This window comes from Camelus dromedarius, chromosome 16, assembly GCF_036321535.1.
Source record: "Camelus dromedarius isolate mCamDro1 chromosome 16, mCamDro1.pat, whole genome shotgun sequence".
Classification (NCBI taxonomy): domain Eukaryota; kingdom Metazoa; phylum Chordata; class Mammalia; order Artiodactyla; family Camelidae; genus Camelus; species Camelus dromedarius.
The window spans coordinates 21,196,472-21,222,031 of NC_087451.1; the positions used below are offsets into that span (position 1 = coordinate 21,196,472).

General features: G+C 42.1%; 1 protein-coding gene across 1 annotated transcript; it reads right to left on the minus strand.

Annotated features, from left to right (window-relative positions):
• LOC105095879 (myosin-1) lies at window positions 1-23,974 on the minus strand. The gene is made up of 39 exons (XM_064495269.1): window positions 23,944-23,974; window positions 22,232-22,475; window positions 21,997-22,140; window positions 21,723-21,879; window positions 20,633-20,660; window positions 19,763-19,877; window positions 19,576-19,668; window positions 19,378-19,441; window positions 18,595-18,693; window positions 18,401-18,504; window positions 18,109-18,247; window positions 17,788-17,906; window positions 17,550-17,699; window positions 16,049-16,219; window positions 14,995-15,301; window positions 14,833-14,900; window positions 13,648-13,735; window positions 13,445-13,562; window positions 12,672-12,795; window positions 12,444-12,580; window positions 12,091-12,346; window positions 10,359-10,601; window positions 10,090-10,266; window positions 9,865-10,010; window positions 9,526-9,616; window positions 9,043-9,432; window positions 8,310-8,436; window positions 6,385-6,503; window positions 6,027-6,223; window positions 5,072-5,255; window positions 4,627-4,792; window positions 4,416-4,540; window positions 3,710-4,018; window positions 3,419-3,622; window positions 2,964-3,089; window positions 2,698-2,868; window positions 2,310-2,414; window positions 2,107-2,202; window positions 1-260 (listed from the first exon to the last, which is right to left on the minus strand). The coding sequence occupies exons 2-39, from the start codon at window positions 22,433-22,435 to the stop codon at window positions 108-110; spliced, it is 5,814 nt and encodes a 1,937-aa protein (XP_064351339.1). The 5' UTR covers window positions 22,436-22,475; window positions 23,944-23,974; the 3' UTR covers window positions 1-107.
• Window positions 23,975-25,560: the final 1,586 nt, after the last annotated feature.

Genomic DNA, 25,560 nt, shown 5'->3' on the forward strand with positions numbered 1-25,560 from the left:
CCTTACAGATAAATTTTTTATCTGCAAAACTCATAAGTATAAAACAGAGTGACAAAGATTTTCACATTTTGTGCATTTCTTTGGTCACTTTTTAGCATTTGGGTGAATCACTCTTCACTTATGATTTTCGTGTGAACCTCCCGGCTCTTCACCCGCAGCTTGTTGACTTGGGACTCAGCGATGTCCGCCCGCTCCTCGGCTTCCTCCAGCTCGTGCTGGAGCTTGCGGAACTTGGAGAGGTTGACATTGGATTGTTCCTCCTGAGAATAAATGGAAAGACAGTTATGAGAGGGGGAAAGTTCAGAATTTCTCCTATCTTGGGTCAGTGGGTTTTGAATCCCTTTTTACTTAAAAATGGTTCATTCTAATAAACCTTTTTAAAAACCTAGAGAAATACTCTTGATTCTTTTTTTAAAATTAATTCCTCTTATACTTCTTGAAGTCATGTGTAGGAGGAACAGGTGACATTTGTCTCCAAGATGTTCTAAAAGTTCTCAATTTATAATATCTTAACGTCTTAGAGCTACTACTAAATATGTCGGCTTTCCAGCCCCCCCACCCCACCCCTGAATCCTGAGAACGGAACCAGATTTCTTAAAAATGCGGGTATACAATCTATATTGTACCAGACTAACAGCCTTAAATATAAACTATTGTCATTTAATGTTGTTTAGAAATTAAACAAGAAGTTGATTGTTTGTAAAAATAGTCCAAGAGGTCCCTGATTATGTCTGAATATATAGCAGTAAGTTTGTGAAGGCCAGTTCTAGTTTAGTCTCTAGTAGTCACTCTTTTTTTTTTTTTAAAGGCTCATTAAGAACCATCCAAAATATGGCACTCAAATTTAGAACATTTAGAAAATTCTGCGTCACTAAATAACAGAGCTTGGAAAAAACCCCAAATCTTCCTCTTACAGATGAGGAGAATAGGGTTAAGTCTCTCCCTCTCCCTCTCTCCCTCTCCCTCTCCCTCTCCCTCTCCCTCTCCCTCTCCCTCTCCCTCTCTCTCTCTCTCTCTCTCTCTCTCTCTCAGACCATAGAGGTCAGGGGAAAAGGAAAAATCATAAATAATCAGAGGAACTAATTTGTGATATGTAGGTGTGTATATCCATACTTCCATACTTAGGAAATTGATATTATTTGATTATTATTTCAGGTAAATCCCAGGCTAGGGAATGAGATGTGGTGGAGTGTTGAGGATCTAATGGTTTGAGCATAGTCCAGACCTTCTGAGACTTCATATTTAACTGCTTACTTGACACCTTCACTTGTGTATATAATGGTATTTCAAACAGTGTTTCCAAAACAGAATTTGTGTTTCCTTCTTGAGCTGCAAATATGTTCTTTCCTTAGCTCTCCATTGTAGTATTGTGCCATCCACCTGGTTACTCAAACCATACATCTGATGAATTAGCCTTACTTTCCTTTCTCTCACCTCCCAAGCACAACCTATTAGCATATCTTGTAGTTTCTACCTCCAAAACAGACCTTGAATCTCTCCACTTCTCTCTTTGTGCTCCAAAAGCCACTGGGCCACCTGAAAACCCTCCTAAAATGTCTCCCTGCACCTGTGTTTTCTCACAATCCGTTCTCCACCTAGTAGCCAGAATACTCTTTTTAAAAAAAAAAAAAATATATATATATATATATATATAAATCAGGGCACGACCAACCCAGATTAAACCCCTCCTGTGGCTTCCCAGTGTTCCACTGTATCTCAAATAAAAGCCAGACTTCTTATCATGGCCCGGAAGACTCCATGACCCGCCCCCTGCCCAGATCTCAAGCTCCATGTCTGCTGTTGTCTCCCTCATTCTTTCTGCCTCTTGGACCAGAACATGTCCTCCTCTCTCCCTGTCCTCCTCCCTGTGCCCCTCTCTCCTCTTTCCTGCTCAGAAGCCTTGCATCTGCTCTTCCTCCTCCCTAGACATTCTCCCCTGGCTCGTCAAGTGGTTGGTTTCTTTTCATTCTTCAGATCTTTGTTGAACCATTTTCCTTTGATCCTTCCTTATTTTACCCTTCTTTCTTTCATTCCTTTAACTAAATTGATTTGGACATAGCTGAGAACAGGAGGCTGCCCCATCACCCCAAGGGGTTCTGAACTCACCGCTTCCTCAGCTTGTCTCTTGTAAGCTTTCACCTTGGCTTGCAGTTTATCCACCAAATCCTGGAGCCTGAGAATGTTCTTGCGGTCTTCCTCAGTCTGAAATATTTTAAAGAGTAAGTTTCTTGAAAGTACAGATACCATCATATTTGGTTTTTGATTTCTTGCAGACTAGGGGAAAAACCAAGACAGGACATTTTCCTTACTTGGTAAGTGAGTTCCTTCACTTTTCTTTCATGTTTGCGTAGACCCTTGACGGTTTCAACGTTGCGCTTCTGTTCGCTTTCAACTTCTCCTTCGAGTTCACGTACCTGCAAGAAGATGGGCATTTTAGAGGTGTTTACTATGATCCATTCACTCAGTGGATTTCTACTTCTTCAGAAGATCCATAGTACTTCTTTTACTCGGCTATATATGTAGTACTTGATGCCTTAGGCTAATCACTGCACCTCCCCCCCCCCCCCCATGAGCTCTTGGGCAGCAAGGAATATGTCTTGTTCATCTTGTGTGCCCCACATCACCTAGAAATGCTAGGTATTCAAAATTGTGCATTGGATTGGAATGAGATGGGAATATGCTGATCAGAAAACCCACCCTGGCCTCCAGCTTCTGGATCTGCTTCTTCCCGCCCTTCAGGGCCAGCTGCTCAGCCTCGTCCAGGCGGTGCTGCAGGTCCTTCACCGTCTGCTCCAGGTTCTTCTTCATCCGCTCCAGGTGGGCGCTGGTGTCCTGCTCCTTCTTCAGCTCCTCGGCCATCATGGCCGCCTAATGAGCAGTAAAATGAAACAGGTTGAGAGAGCTAAGATAAGATAGCCTGTCAAGATTCTAGCTTGACCACCCCTGCGTGGCCCTCTGCTCACGTCAGTGATGGCCTTCTTGGCCTTCTCTTCTGCGTTGCGAGCTTCCTGGATGATGTCCTCCATCTCTCCCTGGAGTTGGGAGATGTCTGTCTCCAGCTTCTTCTTGGTGTTGATTAGGCTGGTGTTCTGGTTAAAATATAAAATTTAGAAATATTAAATACATAAAAGCAAAATTAAGATGTCCAATGTGCTAATGAACTTACAAACTAATTAAGTTAATAATTAGTATACCTTCTTGTTCCATAAAATATCTGAGTTGATAATATATTTTTACAAGACAGTCAACTCTGAATGTCACAATTTAGATAAACAAATATTGTTAACCCCAAAATGTTAAATGTTTTACACTTTAACCTCCATAAAGCATTATGAATAAATTTTTAGGTAGTACTATGATTTGAGCAAGAATTTCCTTTTCAGTCCACTGTATGTTTTACTGTTCTGTTAATATTCACCTGGGTGTGCAGGAGCTGGACGCGCTCACTGGCGTCCAGGAGCTCCTGTTCTGCAATTTTCCTGCTCCTCTCCGTCTGCTCCAGGGAGGCCCGCAGCTCCTCAATCTCGGCCTGCAGCAAGTTGGCTCTGCGCTCCACCATGGCCAGCTGCTCCTTCAGGTCCTCCTGGCTCCGGAGAGCATCATCCAGGTGTAGCTGGGTGTCCTGTGGAATGAATGATCATTGAGCCACCTTGTTCTCAGGGCTGCCCTCACTCCAACTGCTCTGGGACCATCTATTGAACCCATTTACCTTGAGGATGCTTTGGGTGTTCCTGTAGTTCCTCAGGGCTTCAGCAGCCATGCGGTTGGCATGGTTCAGCTGGATTTCCATTTCATTGAGGTCTCCCTCCATCTTCTTCTTGAGTCTGATGGCATCATTTCTGCTCCTGATCTCAGCATCCAGAGTGCTCTGCATTGACTCGACGACTCTAACATGGTTCCTCTTCAGCTGGTCAATTTCCTCATCCTTTTCAGCAATTTTTCTGTCAATCTCAGACTTGACTTGGTTCAACTCCAGCTGGATGCGCAGAATCTTACCCTCTTCGTGTTCAAGAGATGCCTTAATGAATGACAGCAAGGGGTGACATTAGCAGGGACTGGAAGTGTGTAGTATTCTAGAAATACGAATTAGTTCCTACCTTTGTGCCACCATGACACATCTTTATTCTGTTGTTATAGAAATTTCTACAGTGTGTTACTGTTGGTTTTGTATAATTCTGTCTCTCCAACTATTTCATGCCCTTGAGGGCAGGGCCCTTAACTTATTCATCTTTGTTTTCTCAGTGTCTAGCACACAGTTCCTGATGTACAGTTATGTTAGTTTAATGCGTGGTGAGTTTTCCATACTCATACTTAGTACACAGCATCAAAATTATTTTTCTTTTCTTTTGATTCACCAATTCAGTAGATCTTAACTCCTCTCAAAATTGTTTTAGAGTATACAGTAAAATATCTACCTCTGCTTCCTCTAGAGCAGCTTGAATTTCAGACTTTTCTTGCTCAATTTGCTTCTTTATTTTTTCCAGTTCATGGATATGTTTCCCTCCTTCTGCAATCTGCTCAGTAAGATCAGAAATCTCCTCTGTTGGTGAAAAAAAATTAAATTTGTTCAGTGAGGGAAAACATTCTTTCAGATCTTTTGTTGAAGAAAGGGTAAAATGTACTCACGTTGCAAATTCTTATTTTCCCGCTTCAAGGTTTCAAGTTGGTCTAACGATTCCTCATAAGCATTCTTGACCTTAAACAGCTCTGTGCTAAGGGAGCGGGCCTCTTTCTGGGAAGCTTCAAGTTCAGCATGAGTTTCTTCACACTTCTGTTTCCATTCTGCTAGGACCTGAGGGGCAAGGAATGGTCAAGAAATTTGGTGGAGAAAGTTTGATGGTATGAAAACCATCTATTCTGGCAACTTTCAGACAGAGTTGAGATGATCTGGGACTGAAAAATAATTACAAAAGAGAAAAGTAGAAATCACTGGAGTCCCTCCTTCTCCCTACTTACTCATGGAGCAGCAGCTGCTGAGAACAGCCCTTGGATGGTTTGAATCAGATACACTGAAGGTAGCAGACTTTAATCACATGTTGAATGCTGAGGCAGAAACTGGGGTGGAACTTACCTTATCGAAGTTCCTTTGCTTTTTGTCCAGGGCTGCGCAGGCAGCGTTAGACCTCTCCACGTCTATCATGAGGTCCTCCACTTCATTCTGGAGCCTCTGCTTGGTCTTCTCAAGGGAAGCACATTTGGCATTCACGGCTTCCACGTGTTCCTCGGCATCCTGCAGACGCTGGGCCAGCTTCTTCCTGAAAAGTGAAATGAGGACAATAGAAGTGACTGGTCAATCAGAATCTCTTCTAAGGCATCTACCACAACATTATAATTCCCACTATATGGCTGTACATTATTCCCAGAATAAATGACTTGATCTCTCCTTAAACTTCCTGTTGAATAAGCAGGTCCCTTCCTTAAACTCTGTTGAATAAGATTCTCCTTCTTACAGTTCAGTCTTGAACTTTGGATTGCATTGAATATTTAGCCCTTTATATAACAATATGTGTTCTTTCTTATTACAGAATTTAATGTCTACTTTTTAGTCTTTAACAATGTATCTCTTTTTTCCCTCTACAAAAAGCCATATTTTTACATCTCAAAAGGAGGAGCTATGCTTCAGAGTCTGACTGTTTTTCTCTTACCTACCTATCACCTTGGACTGATTCTTCCATTAGTGGTTAAGAGGAGAGAGAAGCACAGGAGAGTACAGCTGACTCTGTCTCCACACTTGTGTAGATAGGATGATGTCCATAGTTCCCCTTTTTAAAAATAATCATTCAGCTTTGTCTGGCCTTATATCCTTCTATCCTCTTGCCTTTTTCCTTCTATCCTCTAATTTAATTTAATTTTTCCCTATCAGCAACCTGGAGTATTGGTTTTTCTTATTTAGGTTTATGTCATGCATGATTTTCCCCTAGGTTTTTATTTGTTTGGGGAGCAGTGGACATTTGCCCTTGTAGTACATATAGCAGGTGCACTTTGTTAATGGAGATATTTCCATTTTAACTAAGTCTAGAACATACTTAGCCTCCTCCAGCTCCTCCGTGCGCTGGATGGCGTCTGTCTCATATTTGGTCCTCCACTGGGCCACCTCGCTGTTGGCCTTGGACATCGCCCTCTGCAGCTCGGCCTTGGCTTCCTGCTCCTCCTCGTACTGTTCCCGCAGCAGGTCACAGTCATGGCGGGCCGACTGCAGGGCATGAGCCAGAGCACTCTTGGCCTGAGAACATAGAGATTGGTGACTTAATTTTATATCTTTAAAGTTATGTTTAGTCCCTAAACTCCTGTAGGCCACCAGAAGAAAATGTTAGAAGTAAGCAGAAAACAACCTCAAAAGCAAGGACAATGACAAGAACAACAGCAGCAAAAAGCAGGGCTAACCTTTATCTCCTCTTCAAGCTGCCTTTTCAGTTCCTCGATCTGTTGTGTGAATGCTTGTTTGCCCCTCGAGAGCTGAGAAACTAATGTGTCCTTTTCATCTAGCTGGCGTGAATATTCACCTATAAAGACCAAGAACCGGAAAACTCAACTCTACTTTGGAAATTAAAGCTCTAAATTACAGACTGGAGCAGGGAAAGGGAGGTGGGTCTGAAACATGATGTAGAATGTGGATTATAGCAAACCACCAGCATCCACTTCAACCCTGATGAGCACATCTATGTGAAATGAGAAGGAAGGAAGACTTTGAGGTAGAATACATGCTTATGAACAGCATAAGAGATTTTGGGAGATATTTAAAATTATTTGATCCCAATAAAAATTGATGAAGAAACATGTGAAAAGAAATGCAAATCTAACCAAAACAACATTCCAGTGCTTTTTGTCTAAGGCAACAGTGTTGTACTAGTTTACCTTCCATTGACTGAAACAAAATTTATTCTGTGAAAAATAGGAGACTTTGAGCAGTTCCCTCTGTAAGTAGAAGTGATGTTCAAAAGAAAATCCTGAAAGCATTTTTATATTAAATAATCAAGTGTCCTTCCACCCCAAGAATGAGTTGGATTATGGATAACTAATCAATTTCTAAACTAAGTAGCATTTAAATTTGTCTCCCATTCTTTAAGCAATATAATTCTGAAAATACACTATACAGTTGACCCTTGAACAAACTGGAGGATTAGGGGTTCCGACCCTCTGCACAGTCGAAAATCCATGTATAACTTTACAGCCAGCCCTCTGTATCCACATCTACAGATTCAGCCACCCGTGGATCACGGAGTACCATAGTATGTATTTACTGAAAAAAAAAAATCCGCTTATAAGTGAACCCACACAGTTCAAACCCATGTTGTTCAAGGGTCAACTGTATTATGTTAAAAAGAGAGAAGATCCTTTTAGCACCACTTTTTGAACTGGTTACCTGGAAGCCTTATCTTTTTAACACTTAATAAGAATCACAACTTTCATTTTTTTCCCATACCACTAAATTACTAAGAGTAAGCATATGCTGAGGAAAAGAAACTACAAGGAGCATTTCGACTCTTCAAGAATGCCATTTTTCATTTTCATAAAGTGTGCTTACCAAACCTGCATAACAGTAACAAAAGCCTTACTTGAGCTGTGGTCTAGAAAGAATAATATTTGAATGAATATGAAAGAGTAAAATATTTCTCCAAGACGCTGATCTGCCTACTACTTTAATAGTCCAAATGACCCATTGAACAATTTCCATCTTGTTACCTCTTGCTTGGGGAAGTCAAACTCTGGTAGAAAGTTGGATAAGTTGATAGGAGGAGGAGTAAATGCAAAGACTGTCCAATTTGGATGATCAAAACTATGTAACCCTCACTTGAATGCTCTTGGCTGGGTTGGGGTCCTGAATATTTCCCTACACCTGCTGCTGGTGCTACCAGCAGTTGGAAAGACTTGAGGAAAGACTGGAGTGAGCATCCTTGGACAGGTCATTTCATCACTGTCATAATCTGTCATCTTTAAAATGAGGATAACATTACACTGACTAATGAGGGTAATAAAATAACAAAAAACTCGTGGCAGCATTTTGAAAAGTGAAAATAAAATACTCTGAGGATATGCTTTTTGGTAACTTATAGATTAGAGTCAAATCTGCTTTAAAATGTTAAAGCAAAAGAGCCTGGATCTCTTTATTTAAAAGAAAACAAACCCCAAACCGAAAAGACAGAAAGAAAAAAACTAGTCCATGCCAGTGATCAATAATGTGTTCAAATGGGCGGGCACCTCCCAGAGGGGTCATATGTGAGCTCAGGTACCTCACTGCAGAGTTTTTCAGTGAATTGAGCGTGCATTGTAAATTTATCATTCAATGTCAACACTGGTAAATGTCCCACCTGATTCCGTCTGCAGGCGTGCTCTCTGAGCTGTCAGGTCATTGATCAGCCGCTGCTGCTCTTCCTCCTTTGTCTTAAGTTCACTGAGTTGGTCTTCTAGAGCGCGGCACATCTTCTCTAGGTTTCCCTGCATTCAAAAAGTGGCAGATGGCATTGCAAGCGTTTGGTCCATAGACATTTTCAGTAATCCAGACATTCCATTGGAGCTCATTTATTTTGAGAATAAACTTTCTTTAGAAACAAATGAAGACAACCCAGGCCTTAGATTGTGATGGAAGTAGTAACAAGACCGGTAGTCTAAACATAGTGCCACCAAATTGCTTTGTGAATTGCAGCCTTTACTCAGTTGGCTTGTCTGTGATACGAGAATAATGGTACTTGATGATGCAGCTTATCAGATTTTTTTTTTGAGACACAAGTTATGTATTTGTGTTTAAGGGAAAAGCAGAAAGCCTAATCAAGGTGAAGTGCTTTAAAGACTTCAGAATGGATCATTGAATTGTATTTTTTATTTGAAAGAACTTGAGTTGTTAGGGTGCATGTTCTTTGCGTACAGCTATTCTCATGTAAAGATGGAGCTCTTTGCCCCAACACACTGTAGTTGCCCCTCCCTCTGCCCAGCCTCCTGCCTGGCACTGCCATAGTCTCCTCCTGCCAGTTACTACTGATTCTTGAAAGACTCACTCACACCTGTCCTACAGAAATCTCTTTAAAACTTAAATCATAATTGTACCTTGGCTTTGGAGACGGTCTCCATGTTGCTGGCCAGGTCATCGATCTCCATCTTCATCTCACTCTTCTCCTTCTCCAGCTTCTGCTTGACCCTCTGCAGGTTGTCGATCTGCTCCCCCAGCTCGGCCACGCTGTCCGCGTGCTTCTTCCTCAGCGCGGCCGCCGTGGCCTCGTGCTGCAGGGTGGCCTCCTCCAGGTCCCGGCGCATTTTCTGGAACTCGGCCTCCCGCTTCTTGTTCATCTCGATCTGGGCTGAAGTCGCCCCACCGGCTTCTTCCAGCCGCTCGCTGATCTCCTCCAGTTCCCGGGTGAGGTCAGAGCGCTGCTTCTCTGCTTTGGCCCGGGAGGCCCGCTCTGCCTCGATTTCCTCCTCCAGCTCCTCGATGCGGGCCTGGTCATAGGGAAAGGCTCAAAGTTAAGAGCTCCTTGGTGGTAGGGATTTTTTTGTCATTTTGGATGAGACTGATGGAAATCACATACTTACCTGCAACTCCTTGATCTTCTTCTGCAGCTGCATCGCAAGGGCCTGTTCATCTTCAATCTTGCTTTGCAGATTGCTCATCTCAAACTCTTTCCTGTTAGAAGAGCAACACGTTAGCTCTCCGTCCGTCCTCCTACCAGTCTTCTTTCCTCTGTGTAATTGATTATCTTTATACTGCTGGTGTTGACGACGTGAGTAGGACATGCTTTACAAGTCAGTAGTGTACCATTTTCATTACAGACAAAAGTCAAAGACGACATTGTTTTTCTTCTGTGTGCCATGAAGTAATATTTTAGAGACCCAGACAAGAAGCAGGTTACAGTTGAATTCTATCATACTCACTTTTTGAGTTTCTCATCAAGTTGCTGTTTGTCATTTTCTATATCCATTGTGGATTCTTGGGCCAATTTTAGGTCACCCTCCAGTTTCCTCTTGGCTCTCTCTAGGTCCATGCGCAGTTTCTTTTCTTGCTCCAAGGACCCTTCAAGCTTAATATAAATGTCAAGTCAAAAGGATTGCTTAGCTTCCTTTTCAAGAAAATAATTTCCTTGATAATCCTAGACTTACGTCATCCACTTGCTGCTCTAGCTTGGTTTTAGCTTTGGTCAGGGTGTTGACTTTGTCCTCTTCTGCCTGTAGGTCATCCAGGGTCTGCTGGTGGGCCTCCTGGAGGGCCTTCTTCTCCTTGGTCAGCTTAGCTATGACTTCATCCAGTCCTGCCATCTCTTCTGTGAGGTTTTTTACCTAGGAAAGTTAAGGAAGACATTATCTTTGCTCCAAAGCAGCGTAATTGGATGGCGGAGTCTCTAAATGCTACATAGAAGTGTGTTTCATACCTTGTTCTCTGTGGCGTGTTTCTCCTTTTCAACCTTGGCCAGTGTCAGCTCAAGGTCATCTATGTCTTTCTTCAGCTCTGAACATTCATCCTCCAGCTTCCTCTTCTTGGCTGTCAGCTCAGCATTGATCTCTTCCTCATCCTCAGCTCTCTCAGTCACCTCCTTGATCTTGGCCTCCAGGTGGATTTTGGTTTTGATCAACTGGTCACATCTTTCCTCTGCATCAGCCAAGCTATCTGCTTCCTGAGAAGGAACAGTAGACACTTCTGGATTTTGTTTTGTGAACATTCTCAGATTTTATTAAGATTTTGAAACCAAACAAGTAAATTGTGCTTTAAAGTCTTAGGTTAATTTTTATTAGTTTTCCATTGTTTAGGAAATATTTATTGGGCACTTATGGCACTGAAGATACATTTAACATTATTTTCCAAAAAAGTTTATTAAAAGAAAACAAAGAAAATGGTTGGGTATCTAGCAGGTGCTTGGAGGGAGGGGTAATATCAGAAAAGTGACTTCAAAGGAAGACATGTCCTACAGTAACAAGAGTAGCTGGGAGTTAAAGGGAGCAGCTGGAACGACTCAGGGCAACAGAGCATTTTTAAAAGGTGGTGCTTTGAGAAGTAGCAAGAGTGTTTCTTAGGAGAAGAAATGGGAGTTGGAATATAAACTCTCTGAAGGCAGGGTCCATGTCTCTTGCTCAAAGTTGTATCCCTAATGCTTGCTACTTCATTAAACATTTATTAAATAGGTTGTTGATAGAATAATGTTGAAAAGAGGTCATATTATGTTGAGAGGAGAGAATTATACTTGGATCAAACTCAGGTACCCTATGCAATTATCCTTTGATTCTTGAAAGTGTGATGAACCCCTCCTCAATTTAGAAAACCTTGGTCTACGAAAACTACAAGGAAAATCACAGTGCTGACCTAGGTATTTACAATTCATCTTTCTTTAAATTTTCTAGTCTTGTGTCTAAAACCTGTGCACCCAGTGGAACCAATGTAGAGTTTGTTCTGAATTCAGAGAACTAGAGAGTAGCCTTAAACATTTCTGTTGTTGATTTCAGTGGCGGTAGCTGAAATTCTCTTGTCATTTAGGTCACAAAAATGGGTTAGGTGATGGTGTTGATCAAATATTTCTTCCAAATATTCTCTGGATATTTACTGGGACATTGGACCAAGAACATCAACACTACCTCTCATGCATCGTCTCATTGACACTATTTATGAAAAGTATTGCCATTGTCTTTGCAATGGTCCTGTTCTTTCAGGGACTAGAGAGTTTCTAATGATATAGTTGAGAGGGAAATTGCCCGGGGGACCAGAGATACAGAAATTCAGAATATTGGTTTCAAGTTGATACATTTTCATCACAAAGTCTCCTCCTTTTCCCTGTCAATATTTTTCTTTTTTCACTGCTCTTATTTGCATTTTTCAGTAGGGATAATCTTAGGGATCAAAGATCACTTTATTTCCTGCCCATATTCTGTTAGGAAAAACAACAGGGGGAAAGGAAGAATGTTTTTTATTTTTCCCTTCTCAACAGCAAGGAATCCTATCACAGTGCTTTTTAGTAATATTATATATAAAATTTTATGGACCATTCTGAGCAGTTGTGAATTAGGAACGATTGATAATCAGTCCCTTAATAAGGTGGAATCTGGCCTCTCCTCTAGTAATTGCTGAATCGAAATTTTAGCATCAGATTGCAGGCAGTGGGCTCTGATACTCACAGATTGAACCTGGAGCTGCAGGTCATTTTTCTCTTGCATCAGAGTAACCATTTTTTCTTCCAGCTCTTTCCTTTTGGCTTCAGACTTTGCAAGGCTTTCTTTGGTCTTCTCAAATTCTTCCTTCATGTTGGCCATCTCCTTCTCTGTTTCTGCGCTCTTGAGGAGGGGCTTGATCTTGAAATACAGCTTCATCCAGGGCCAGTGCTTCACATTCATGAAGGCACGGATATTGTACTGGATGCAGAAGATGGACTCTCTGTAATGGGAACATAAATGCTTAAAGTCAGATATAACAGGAAGCAAAATTAAAAGGCCTAGGCTGATGGGGTTTAGTAAAGTATCCCATTTAGTACCTTCTCTCCACCATCTTCTGGTACTCCACTCTTGCCAAGAACCCTCTGCACCTGGCCTGGGTTCGGGTCATCAGCTGGGCCAGCTTCTCATCTCGCATCTCCTCTAGGAGCCCCAGAAGACCAGCTTTGAAAAAGACCTGTGTGGGGGCAGAGTTGCAGATCAGAAACTTTGCGTAGACTCCAGAGAGACAGGCACAGTGTCAAGAGGGCGTTAGAGACGGGTGTTACCTTGGTGTGACCGAATTTGTACTGGGTGTGGTCAATGTCGATGGACCCAAGGAGCTTCTCAGAAGCCTTCTTGCTGTCAATGAACTGTCCTTCAGGGATGGCACTTGCATTTAATACCTTGTATCTGGTAAAGTAAATATAGTTTTTTAAAACTTGGTTTATTGATGGCACTGCTAGTCGCTAAGCATTAAATGATCCATTTTAAAAACTCAGCTTTAAAGTAATTAGTATTCTTTCTACGCTGTCTACACAGATAGTAAATCTAGTATCTACTGTCTATTTTTATTCCATTTTACCTCCCTGCACAGTTGCCACTTTACTTTCTGCCTCGTCGGACCCTGTTCTCAGGAAAGGATCCTTCAATCTTGTTCACATTTATGTAGACGACCAACAAAATGTAACATATTATTCTTTCTAGATGCATTTGCTATGGATAGCACTTATCTCTACTGAGTTTTTGTAAGGATTAAATGAAATAATCCAAACATATTGAGCACTCAATAATGGCTGTTCTTATAATTTTTGAAGTTAATGTAGACATCTATGAGCTAAGCCAGGGGCATATTAAGTCCAGTGAAACGTCTGCAGAGTGCTTAATATATCTGTGGAGTGGTATATCTATATTTTAAAGGTGTTTTGAGACATAATTTTTTATTCTTTTTTTGGAAATTAAAAAATAACAAATAGAGGCATATTTTTCACTAAGTTGTTTTGCTTACACTAAATATATTTATACTGAATTTTAGGATGCACCACAATTAGGAAAGTCTGACCTCTGTTTGAAGTCTGCATAGAGGATCCTGCTGGGGAAGCCCTTCCTGCAGATGCGGATGCCCTCCAGCACTCCGTTACACCTCAGCTGGTGCAGGACCAGTTCATGCTCCATGGCCCCTAGAAGGAGAAATACCACCCACGCCTTATTTCATGATCTAAAGCAGACACACCGGAACTCGTCTGGATGTCAGACGTGCCTTACCGGGAGTTTTGGTTTCATTGGGGATGATGCACCGTACAAAGTGAGGGTGAGTGCTCCTCAGGTTGGTCATCAGCTTGTTCAAATTCTCCTGTGGAACCATATGAATATTTGCTTAAAAACGCACTGTTTTCTTACATTCACATTTGTAGACGTAAATCATCCTGAGCCATGACATTGGTTCGATTGTAATGAATAGCATCCAGGTTGAATTGGCAAAGGATTTTCTCTGGAATCTCCACACTCCCAACTTGTCCTTCTGTTTCCTCTCTTTGTGCCTTATAAACTAGCTGTTAAAGTGGTCGTTCGCTGCTATGGAATTTCCTAGCATATGTTATAAATATGTGACATTTTAACACATGGAAACACGTCACTTACGATCTTTTGCCTAGATATGCGGTCTGATTTACAAGTAATTCAAAGTGTTTCTCCAAATCTCCCATTTCTTTCTTTCTCCAACTTTCAGTTGCACCTGCTTTTCTATTACATGCTTACTCCTTATAATTACAGAGCTGGGTCCTCCTGCTGGTTTCATAGAAAGGGGCTCTTCAGTGCCATGTTCTGGGAATTGTCAGAAAACCGACAGCCATATTACCAAACGTGAGAAGTTTTCCACTCAATGGAAATCGTGATTTTTTTTTTTCAGAATAACTAGAACTTCAGTTGTTACAGATAGGATTGTCAAAAGATGAGTCAGTTTTCCTTAAAAAGCTATTTCTTAACACATCTGGTTTCTTATTTTCTTCTTTTAGATCAGTCTCCAAATCCTACCACTACTTTTCTATCCTCAACTTTCAAAAGCTACTCATTTTGCTTCTATGCCAATATATGCCTGAGCACCTGCCTCATTTGGGCACTCCCATAGGCTCAAGAAAATCTTAGGTTTTGCTTAATCTTCTCCCAAAGGAACATTTATTGTCAAATAACTTCATTTCCTGTCCCCAGTACTGAATTATACATCTCACACTGACTCCAACCTCCGGACACCTGTGTTTCCTGTATACTGAGCTCTCTCTTCCAAGCTACCTCAGGCCTTCCTGAGACTCAGTTCTGCCACTGCCTGCTGACCCGTCTCTTTGAGCCACATCTAGTTCTAGAATCCTTGCAAGATTACTTCCCCTTCCACACACAATAAAGTAAAATTGAACTTCCTGAATCTAATTAGAGAGAGAAAAATGAAGTTTGTACCCTGAAGAGAGCAGACACGGTCTGGAAGGAAGAACCCTTCTTCTTACCACCTTTCTTTCCAACAGACTCTAAGAGGAAGAGAAATCACAAGCAATGATAGTGCAGGCGTTCTCTGCCTGGGTTTTCTATATTGAGTAAACGGTTAATTCTATTGAAAGTTACCTGCATCAGTTTCTCTTCCAGCAAAGAGGAGAGCCAGAGTCTTCAATGCGGACTTCTGGTACAGCCCGACCACGGTGTCGTTCAGGGGGTCCTTGTTCTTGTCCAGCCAGCCGATAATGTTGTAGTCCACGGTGCCTGCGTAGTGAATCAGGGAGAAGTGGGCCTCGGGCTTGCCTTTGGCAGGCTTGGGCTTCTGGAAGTTGGCAGACTTTCCAAGATGCTGCTCATAGAGCTTGTTCTTGAAGGAGATGTCTGTGGCCTTGGGGAACATGCACTCCTCTTCCAGGATGGAGAAGATGCCCATAGGCTGAGAGAATGAAAAGGAAGATGAGATTTGAATTTCGTCTGCCAGTAGATGTAATATGTAATATTATGATCCTGTTTGAGAAAATTCGCTGTTTAATTTTTTATGGTTGGTAAACCTCATTTCTTTGATTGGAAGTTGTTAAATTACCAATATTTATCTGGTACTTCTGAAGATCCAGATGTACTGCAGGCTCTAGGGTATGATGGAGAGCAAGTTAATGGAGATGAGCTCTACTAGAGTTTGTGACTTTCTCCCAAAGGCTTTAAAGCAGTATTTCTCCAGGGGTAACTTGCAAGCAATGCAGGTTATGTCAGAGAACTTGGAAAACAAGTATTTCTATGATTGAGATTATGAAAGTGGGCAATTTTAAGTACGTGTGGTGATTCTTTGTCACAATTGAGAGGCTCTGCTTTAAGGTGCTAGAAACTCAAATTTCAAATGCCAGGAGTAATGAATCCAAGGCAGACAAAGAAATAAGAAGACATACTATTCTCTGAGCTCTTTCATAAGGAAAGATGGTTTAAGTGTAAAGTTGAATTGCAAACTGTAGGGAAATGCAGAGTTCTGGACTCGATAGAAGAGATCCAGGCTCCTTTCACTGAATAGCTACCTCAGGGTTGGCAAAAGGACTTTCCATGATTTTGTTTATATGTAGAAGTCTTGTACCATAGAATATACCAAGTTTTATGATTAAAAAAAAAATAGTGGTCAGCAGTATGATCTGCAATCTGAAAAAGGGAAGCGAACCTTCTCGATGAGCTCGATGCAGGCAGCCAGGTCCATCCCGAAGTCGATGAACTCCCACTCGATGCCCTCCTTCTTGTACTCCTCCTGCTCCAGCACGAACATGTGGTGGTTGAAAAACTGTTGCAGTTTCTCGTTGGTGAAGTTGATGCACAGCTGCTCCAGGCTGTTGAACTAAATAAGCAGAAAACACAAATTGCCGTTCATCTTGTGATACAGCCTCTCTCTGAACGTGGCTTTTCTTGCTTGGCTAGTCTACCTGCCCACCTGCGGAGAAACACGATTGGGAGTGCTCTTGACTGAAAGCGGTATCACCGTACACAGAAGTCAAAGAGGTTGTACAGGACGGATGAACCTTGCAAACATTAGGCTAAGTGAAAGAAGGCAGCTTCAAAGGCCACGCATTATATGATTCCGTTTATATGAAATGTCCAGAATAGGCAAATGCAAAGACACAAAAGAAATTAGTGGTTTCTAGGGGCTGGGGGAGAGGGAAGTGGAGAATGACTGCTTAATGGGGAGGGATTTCTCATTGAAGGGATGACAACGTTCTAAAATCAGTTGTCGTGATGGTTGCACAGGTCTGTAAGTATATCAAAAACCTCTGAATTCAGAAATTTAAATAAGTGAACTGTACGGTATGTGAATGATTATCTCAGCAAAACTGTTATTTTAAAACTCTCAGAGTCTACAAGCTTGCACTGTTGTTAGTTCTCTTATTTGAAAACGTGTGGATTGCTCTTCCTGTTCCGTCTTGGTACCAGATTCTCTCTCTTTCCCGTGTCGGCTTGAAAATTTCTGGAAATGCTCTTGTCCGTAAAACTCAGACAATCTCATTCAGTGTCCATCAGTCTACTTATAGAGAAAGGGGAAGACGTGGGACCTCTGGATCAGACACATCCGAGACACTACTGTCAGGAAGGGGACTTTGGTAACCTTCTTCCTAAACTATATGGCTTTCGTCTGTCCTGGGCAGTGGAATTTGAGTGTCTTTATGATGCTGTTTCCATCCTCCGTACCTGCACACGGCAGGGCAGGTAGGAATCTCAGAACTGTTCTTTGCATGTGTCATCGTTTCCCCACTGCCAGTTTGCTGCTGTTGTTGCCTCTTCACCTTCTTCATCATTTACTAGATGCTGATTGTGCTTGGGGACTGTGCTCGGGGACTGTGCTCATGTCTTGAAATTAAGAAACCCAGTGGTAGAAAGATCTCAGGAGTGAGTGTTACCTGGAGTGTTAGGTGTCTTACATGGTAGTTGAACTTGCCCAGCTTTGGGTCGGACACCATTTCCATTAACCAAGTTCACACAGGTCAGAACTGACAGGTAGAATCTGAGCCCAGATCTGTCTCGCCCTAAAATTCACGTCCTTTCGTGGACTTTTGATCTTCTTTCATGTGTCAGTTTACTTTGTAGTGTAGCTGTCTTTCATAGACCTTTTGTAACACAGACCGTGGAAGTAAGATTTGTTAAGTTTTTCTCCTGCGAAATCTGTGCTAACTCACATCAAAGATCTCAAAGCCAGCGATGTCCAAGACCCCGATGAAGTACTGCCGGGGCTGCTTGGTGTCCAGCTGCTGGTTGATGCGGGTGACCATCCACAGGAACATCTTATCATAAACAGCTTTGGCCAGAGCACCCACGGCGTTGTACACCTTCATAGAGAGAGTAATGATCACTGCGTTATTGAAGACATGTCATGAGGACGTCGGGGGTGTGTGATTCATAGTGTCATGCACTTGCCTGCTGCACAGTCTGGCCTTTGGTGACATACTCGTTGCCAACCTTGACCCTGGGAAAGCAGAGGGCTTTAAGCAGGTCAGCAGAGTTCAGACCCTGGAGATAGGCAGCCTTGTCAGCAACTGCAGAGACACAATTCGAGTATCCAGCATGACATACTGTGGCCTCACAGTTGATAGGGACAGAGTAAGGAGTGAATCATACTGTGTGGGGGTAGATTTGTGTATATGCATCCGAAGCTCAGCTGTAGAGGAGACATGAGTTTCGAATGGGCTTATTTGCCTGTATTCTCTAATTTAGCCCAGATAGAGGTTCACCAGGTACCTTCAGTGCCATCTGGCTCAGCCTGCTCCTCTCTCTGCTTTTGCTTGAATTTCATGTTCCCGTAGTGCATTACTGCCCCTGTGAGCTTGTAGATGGCGACCCTTTCATCCGCAGTGAAGCCCAGGATGTCGATGGCGCTCTGCCAGGAGAGATGAGAGGACAGAAGTTGGGCAGAAGGCACCAACTTATTTAGGAGCATTTGTATTATGTCCTTAATCACACCTACAGCAGGTTGTCATTGTCATGCCCAAATGTAAGGAATTGTTTTTTAAAAACTGCACGTGTAACTTACGTCTGTGGCCATCAGCTCTTCTTGGTCATCAATGCTAGGGACTGAGATCTCCCCTTGACTGACGTAGGCGTAGTCGTACGGGTTGGTGGTGATCAGGAGCATTTCTGTGTACGTGGAAAATTCGGTGTATATGTTTCACCTTAGAAGATGCTAATAGAACAATTAGCTTCTAACTTACAAATTTAAGCTCTTACCAATTAGATCTGGCTTCTTGTTAGACATGATCTGGTAAAAAATATGGTAGCTTCTTTCTGCCTTTAGCTGGAAAGTGACTCTAGACTTTTCCAGGAGATCTGCGGTGGAAAGCAGGCGTTGGCGTAGGTGAAAAAAGTATAAAGTTCCTGGAGTGATTTTGGAACCATGGGTCTCTAGCTAAATCTCCTTGGCATGCTTGAGATTCCAGCTGAACGTCCCCACGAGGTAGATAGTCCACGTTACGTCTCTGCAAACGCCGCGCGGTTGCTCTTACTACCTCTAGAAGGGAACTAAAGTTGCCTGGCCCAGGACATATTCATTCTCACACAGAAGGTCCTTGACATTTGGAATATACCTGATCCTTGATAACTCGGTCCTCTCCTGGGTCTCTTCTCACTTTATACCAGAGGGGTTACTAAGAGCATGTTTATGAAGGCTCGTACTAGGAAGAAATCACATACACTGAACCCATAGGAAACAGATATACTTCTAGTCTTAGCTTTTCCCGAGAAAAATTTGAAATTTGTTCTGAGGCTGGACTACTTCAGACAAGCCCCACGAGCCCTGGCGGTTTCTCCAGAACCGTTAGCTCATGACTGGGGCGGGGGTGGGGGTGGGGATAAAGCCCGCTGCGGGCTGTGGTTGAGACTGGCATTAACCACGGGTGTGCTTGGCAGCAGACTGGTGTCTCACAGGCTCCAGGCTCAGCAGGAGCTGTAGAATGTTCCTCCAAACCATCATTTGCCGTTCTTGGATTCTACTTAGGGGGTCCTGTTACTCACATGTTTCAATATCAGCAGAAGCCAGTTTCCCTGTGGTACCGAAGTGGATCCTGATGAATTTACCCTTGCAAGTGAAAAGGGTGATGTTATATACAAAACTGGAGGCACAGAAGTAAGAAGAGACTGAAATGATAACTGAGACATGCCTCGTTTGGCACTGAAGGGCTGAGAAAGCCTTTCTGTGACCTAGAGACTTACAAAGCGAGAGGAGTTGTCATTCCTCACGGTCTTGGCGTTGCCAAAGGCCTCCAGTAGGGGGTTGGCACTGATGATTTGATCTTCCAGGGTCCCCTGCAAAGGCAAGAAGGCAAGAGCGGTCCTCACTTGTGGGGCTCAGGAGTTTCTCACCTGCCAGCCCAGATTCTGACACGGCGGCCAGACCCACCTGCATTTTGCCACTAGTAGGTTCCTCCTTCCTCTTCTCCCCAGTCACCGCAATTGTTGCAAAGTACTGGATGACGCGCTTCGTGTTCACAGTCTTCCCAGCCCCGGACTCCCCGCTGTCAGACAGTGATCCAATATGTGTGAGAGATTAAGCTCTTGTGACAAATGAAACGACTTTCATCTGCATTCACTGCCTTATTTGCCTGCTTTATATTTCTTGTCAGAGTCTCCTAGGTCTTTCTCTTCATCTAACATGTAGCTCATGGTGTTTCTGGTGCTTTGCACTCAACAGAAGCTGAGACATTCATTCAGTAATCATGTAACGCTTATTTCTTGAGCGCTTAAAATATGCGAGACTCTCTTCTAGGGGCTTAGCCCGGGACTTGAGTGTCCAAGAAGTACCCACTCAATCACTATGTAATAAATGAAGCAATTAGTGCAAAACTCTCTGAAATAATGATGTGTCTGTCAGCTTCCTTAGGCTAAAGACATTCCCAAGTGAGGTCTTTGAAGGAATAAGCATTCCCCAGTAGACCTTGCAAATGAAACACTGGCAACGTTGTCAAACTCCCAACCGTCGGAAGCTGTGTGTGCTCGCTTCCCGGTAACGGGTTCTGGCCGTGTGAGGATGTGGTGTTTTACATCTCCAACTTGCCGGAACATTCTGGAACTTTCAGTACTGGACTAGCAAATGATTTAAATTGGGACATTGTTCTTTTGCATTCAGATGTAACCTAAACTTTATAATATCTAATTGCAGGCTGATCATGCTGTTGGTTTAGTATGGGGGCATGAAGCAATTTCTTGTTTTGGTTTGTCATTTTCCCAGTGTGAGTAAAATAGGAATAAGTCTCATAATATTAATACATACGTGATTAAGATAGACTGATTCTCCCGATCTGGAAGAAAAATAGTGGACAGTCAACTTTTATATCATTACACAAAGAACCTTTCTTTAGGTAGACACTGAGAGCATTGTGTGTGTCTAGTTCAATGGAGTTTTGCAATATATTATTATAAAGCTATATGTGATATGATTTTTAAGTCTCAAGTTGGGAAAGAGAGACATTAAAATATTGTCATATTTTAAACTTAGGCACCACTGGAAGTGTGTCCTTTTGATAAAAAAAAAAAAAAAAAAAAAAAGCAACTTTACAGAGCCACATTCCCTACTTGTCATCTGTAGATTTCAGGCTGTCTGCTGACGGATGCATATAACTGAAAAATACATAATATGCTAAGACTTAGACTCTATTTTATAGTTTAAAGTAGTGTTAATCAGACCAAAGTTCAGTTCATATCGCAGATACACACATGCGCACGCATATACACATGTACTCACTTGTATCTCAGGGCCATTGACTGCAACCCTAACTCTGATCAGCCTTCCCCAAAAATGCCATTGGGTCAAATAAAGATCAGGTGAGAGATAGTGCCTCTATCAGAATTAAGTTCTTTAATAGGGGAACAGTAACAATTTCCGTTTGTATGCATGTAGCCCCAAAATATCACTTTCATCAGAGAGAGGATATTGTCTCTGAGATGGTTTCTGAGGACTTTAAAGATGTAACAGTACTCTTAAAAGTATCCAGGTTGCAATCAACAGGACACTTAGGTACTAAAATGTTGAACATGTATTTTTCATTTCTATTCAGACAATACACTTCAGCTTGTTTTTGTTAATTAAATGTTTAAAATCATGAATTTCCAAGCAAAGAGACTATCAGCGAGTCAGACTTAGTAGGATGGAGCAGTACGTGGTCTGGTGGAGTCATGGGGGTGGAATCAGGAGAACTGAATGTTAGTTCCCGCTTGACAGTGTGGACCTCACTGTTCTTTTGTCCCCTCTTCTGTGCTACTGGGAGGTTGGATTCAATTATTTCCAAAGCCCTTTTTTGCTTTACCATTTTGTGATTATAGGTGGTAAAATAATTCATATGGAAAATATTTGAACCACTCACCAGTCAGCATGAACTGATAGGCGTTGTCAGAGATGGAGAAGATGTGGGGCGGGGCCTCCTGGCGCTTTTTGCCTCGGTAGGCAGCCACCACCTCTGCGTTGTACACTGGCAGCCACTTGTAGGGGTTGACAGTGACGCAGAACAGGCCTGAGTAGGTCTGCACCAAAAGAAATAGAAAAGAAATTAATTATTTCATGGGGACCTTAGGAATGTGCTGTTTTTCAAAATATGAGTGACGTGCATGAGCAGAAGAAGTCCATGAGAATGAACTCACATAGATCATCCAGGCTGCGTAACGCTCTTTGAGGTTGTACAGCACTCCTGGCTCGTGCAGGTGGGTCATCATGGCCATGTCCTCGATCTTGTCAAATTTGGGAGGGTTCATGGGGTAGACTTGGTCATCTTTCACTGTCAGAGTCTGGGAAACAGGAGAGATGACTGTTTATGTCAATTGAGTGACCAAACGAAATCATCAGTGGAATGTAGTCAGCTCCTGGGACCCTACTCACCGCTCCTCCTTCGGTCTTCACCGTCACTTTCCCTCCTTCTCTGCTCTGGATCGTCCCTTTGACAAAGGATTCCTTGGGCTCAGCCACAAAGACTGATGTCTTGGCATCAAAGGGCCTATTCTGGGCCTCGATGCGCTCCTTTTCAGACTTTCGGAGGTAAGGAGCAGCCTCCCCAAAGACAGCCATTTCCTGGTCTGAACTCATGGCTGCAGGTTATTGATGGCAGCCCTGTCAAAGACCCTGCCTGGTAGAGGAAGAAAAGATACTATAAAAATTCAGAAACTGGACCATTAGATTTATGTTAAAAAACCAAAACAGTTTTCATTTCCTGACCAGTTTAGAGCGAGCATAATGTTTCGTGTGAGCACCTCCCTGGCTTGGCTGGAGGTGAAATGTTATTCTCTGCATTCTGTGCCAGTGCTAACAGATAATTACTCTATTTGGAAAGAAACTTTTGTTTCTGGCTCATCCATTGTATGATGTTGTACCTCCTTTTCCTGTTTCATTTGCATATTAACCTTCAGAAGGAACCCATGTCAGGGTATCCAGAACACAATGCTAACGTGACAGCAGGGCTTCTCCAGCTCTTTAACTCTTAGTTCTGATCGTCCAGCTAGATTATAAGCATCTTGCAGGCAGGGAGTGCTTTCCTTTTACAGCATCCCTCACGCCTCTTAGGACACATGCTAGGTACAGGGAAGGATCAAAGCTGGCTTTATCAATTAAAACTTCAACAGAAACACATTGTAAAATTATAGGAACTGTTTTGTAAATGGTGAAAAGCTTTTCTTTATAGATTTCTGGTTTTCAAATACTACCTAATAGAGGAAAGTAGAAATGAGAGCAACTTTGTTTTGTCAAAAATATTCTATTACACGTCAGTTTCTCCTGTTCCTGTGTCGTACTTCTGACAAGCTCCGCTTCTTTACCCACCTTTAGTATTCTCAGAAACTTATTATAAGTGTTATTACCTATATTTTCTTACTTTATTACTAATATCTTTATAAAATTTCAGAAAATTTTTTTCTTGTCACTTTTAGCATCTGTTAATCCTGTCAATAATTATCATATGTAACCTGTTTTGTAATAATAAAAGACATCTTCCAGGAAAACTCAAAGCACTTCTTAACATTTTTCCATTCAAACTACAGTGATTTGGAAAGTACAACTAAAATCTTTTGTCTTGCTAAAAAATGCTCACAATCAACTTTCACATCATATTTTTTAAAATGTCCATTTTATAGCATGTGAAACACCATGCAGATTTCAGCCATTTTCCAAGGCAAGGATTCTATCCATTCTGCTTATCCATTTAGACAGCTTCTTAAGGTATTTTATATTATATATTGTGCTGAGTAAAAGCTGTAGTATGAAATTTACATTTTCTCTATGAATGAATTATAATGCTCTGAAATGTTATATTGCATGTTGCAATTCAGTTATTTGAAAGACAACCTGTAATGCTACAAATAGAAAAAAATGTATCTAAAACTCCTAAAGATTCTGAGAAAGCAGATATTTCATATATTGCAAAAGATATAAATTAATGAGAACCAGTCTGTAAAGTCCCCCTCGGAGTTTTTCAAGGGAAGAATGAACAGCCATGAAATTGAAATGCTTTTATTTTATAATCCCCCCGGCCACTCTCCAAACCACTGCAAAAGATTTCTTGCACCCTGCCAAGAATCAGAAATAAAAAATCAGTATCTTACCTTAGAGATGCAACCTTGAAGTGGGTCAGAACTGTAAGAAAAAAAGCAAATTTCCTTTGGTTAAATTCTGGCAATTCCCAGCTGTAGCATGAATGATTCTTAACTGAGAAGCAGGAAATGACTGGGAATACTGAAGCATCTAATTAAAATTGCTACAGCGTAAGTTGGTGCTTGGCTGGAAGGGCTGCCAGCGGCAGTGGGAGCCAGGATGTGTGGCATGCGTGCGGGCAGCCAGACATCCCTGCCGGTCCTCCGACAGGGCCTGTCCTCACACACACTTACCTTGAAGCTTTATGAGGAAAGACAAGTCATACTCATTCCAAGGGCACTTTTATAGGGTCAAATATGGAAAACACGTAGCCTCCTCCCCTTTCTTAAATCATATTTGGCAAAACGTGTTTTTGGCAATGAAGGTCTCCAAGCATAATTCCCCTCATATTAAAGATGTTTGGATATAATTAGAAATATTTCGTCTCACACTGGGTTCAGTGTATAAATCAGTCTCCTATAAATAATTTGAGTTGTTGGCAATGTGGAAGTGACCGCCTGCGGAATAACGTGAGGCGTTGTTTCAGAAGCAGCCGGGATCTGCGTGCCCTCCACCTGGTTTTCCTGCCTCGCCGTGTCAGGGCTCTTCAGCTGCCGCACGATTGCAGATACTATACCCGGGAGGAAAGTTTCTGCTCTTTACCAGAGGGTTAGGAAAAGATGGCGAGTTTCTCCCAAGAAGCCGTAATTTTTTCCCCCAATTTGCTGTACTTTTTGGAGGATGCTTTGAAATTTAATTTTAAAACTTGCTTCATGAAGAGCAGCCAAAGACAGACGGCTTCTTTTGTTTCCTTCAGTCAGTCTGTTCACTGTCAGATCACTCCACTCCCACTTCAGGCTTGCTCCAAGATTGTATTGCCTCGCCGAGCTCGGATGTTCTGCCTCTCGCTCGCTTGCTCTCTTTTTTTTAACACAAGTTTTTTTGTGAAATCCTCTGTGAAACTCAATGTAAGAAAATACTAGAAAACAGAGCATTTCTCTGTCTACATATGCAGCATCTGTGACTTCTCCTCCATCAGTTATCAATGGTACATAGTTCACATTTTGCTTGTGAATGATACAGGCACATTATTTTCCATTCTGATTTTTTATCAAAAAAAGTTTGTTTTATTGTCTCCATGGCCTTGCCTGTCTCTGTGTCATCATTGTCTGTCTGAGATTGAGACAGAATTTGCTTAATATACCCTGTTTTGAAGCCATTCCTGCATTACTGTAATTATATTTCAGTCAATTTAATGGAAATAGGCTGCCTTATGAAAGCAGGTATCTGGAGATACTGTTCATAATGGTCACATGATTTTATTGCTGTAAGGGACTATTAAATCCATATTCCTCTTGTCACTGAGAAAGAAACTGAAATTCAAAGAATAGAAGAGAGTTCACAAATCACACAGCAGTCCAGACCTTGGTCACTTGGTTTGCAGCCCAGCATGCTTTTTAAAGGCATCAGGAAGGGTCTTACAGGAGACATGCGTCTGAGTGGGCATGCCTAGCCAACTCTTAACCTGCTTTGTAGCCACAGGCACATCATTTTACTTTCTTACACCCTTTCTTTATCAGGCATCTGGA

Coding starts and splice junctions, on each gene's coding strand:
- LOC105095879 (XM_064495269.1), bottom strand. CDS start 22,435: ATGAGTTCAGACCAGGAAATGGCTGTCTTTGGGGAGGCTGCTCCTTAC. Junction 17,700..17,787: donor AAGGCCAGACTGTGCAGCAG/GCAAGTGCATGA, acceptor CTCTCTATGAAG/GTGTACAACGCCGTGGGTGC. Junction 2,203..2,309: donor TGAAGGAACTCACTTACCAA/GTAAGGAAAATG, acceptor AAAATATTTCAG/ACTGAGGAAGACCGCAAGAA.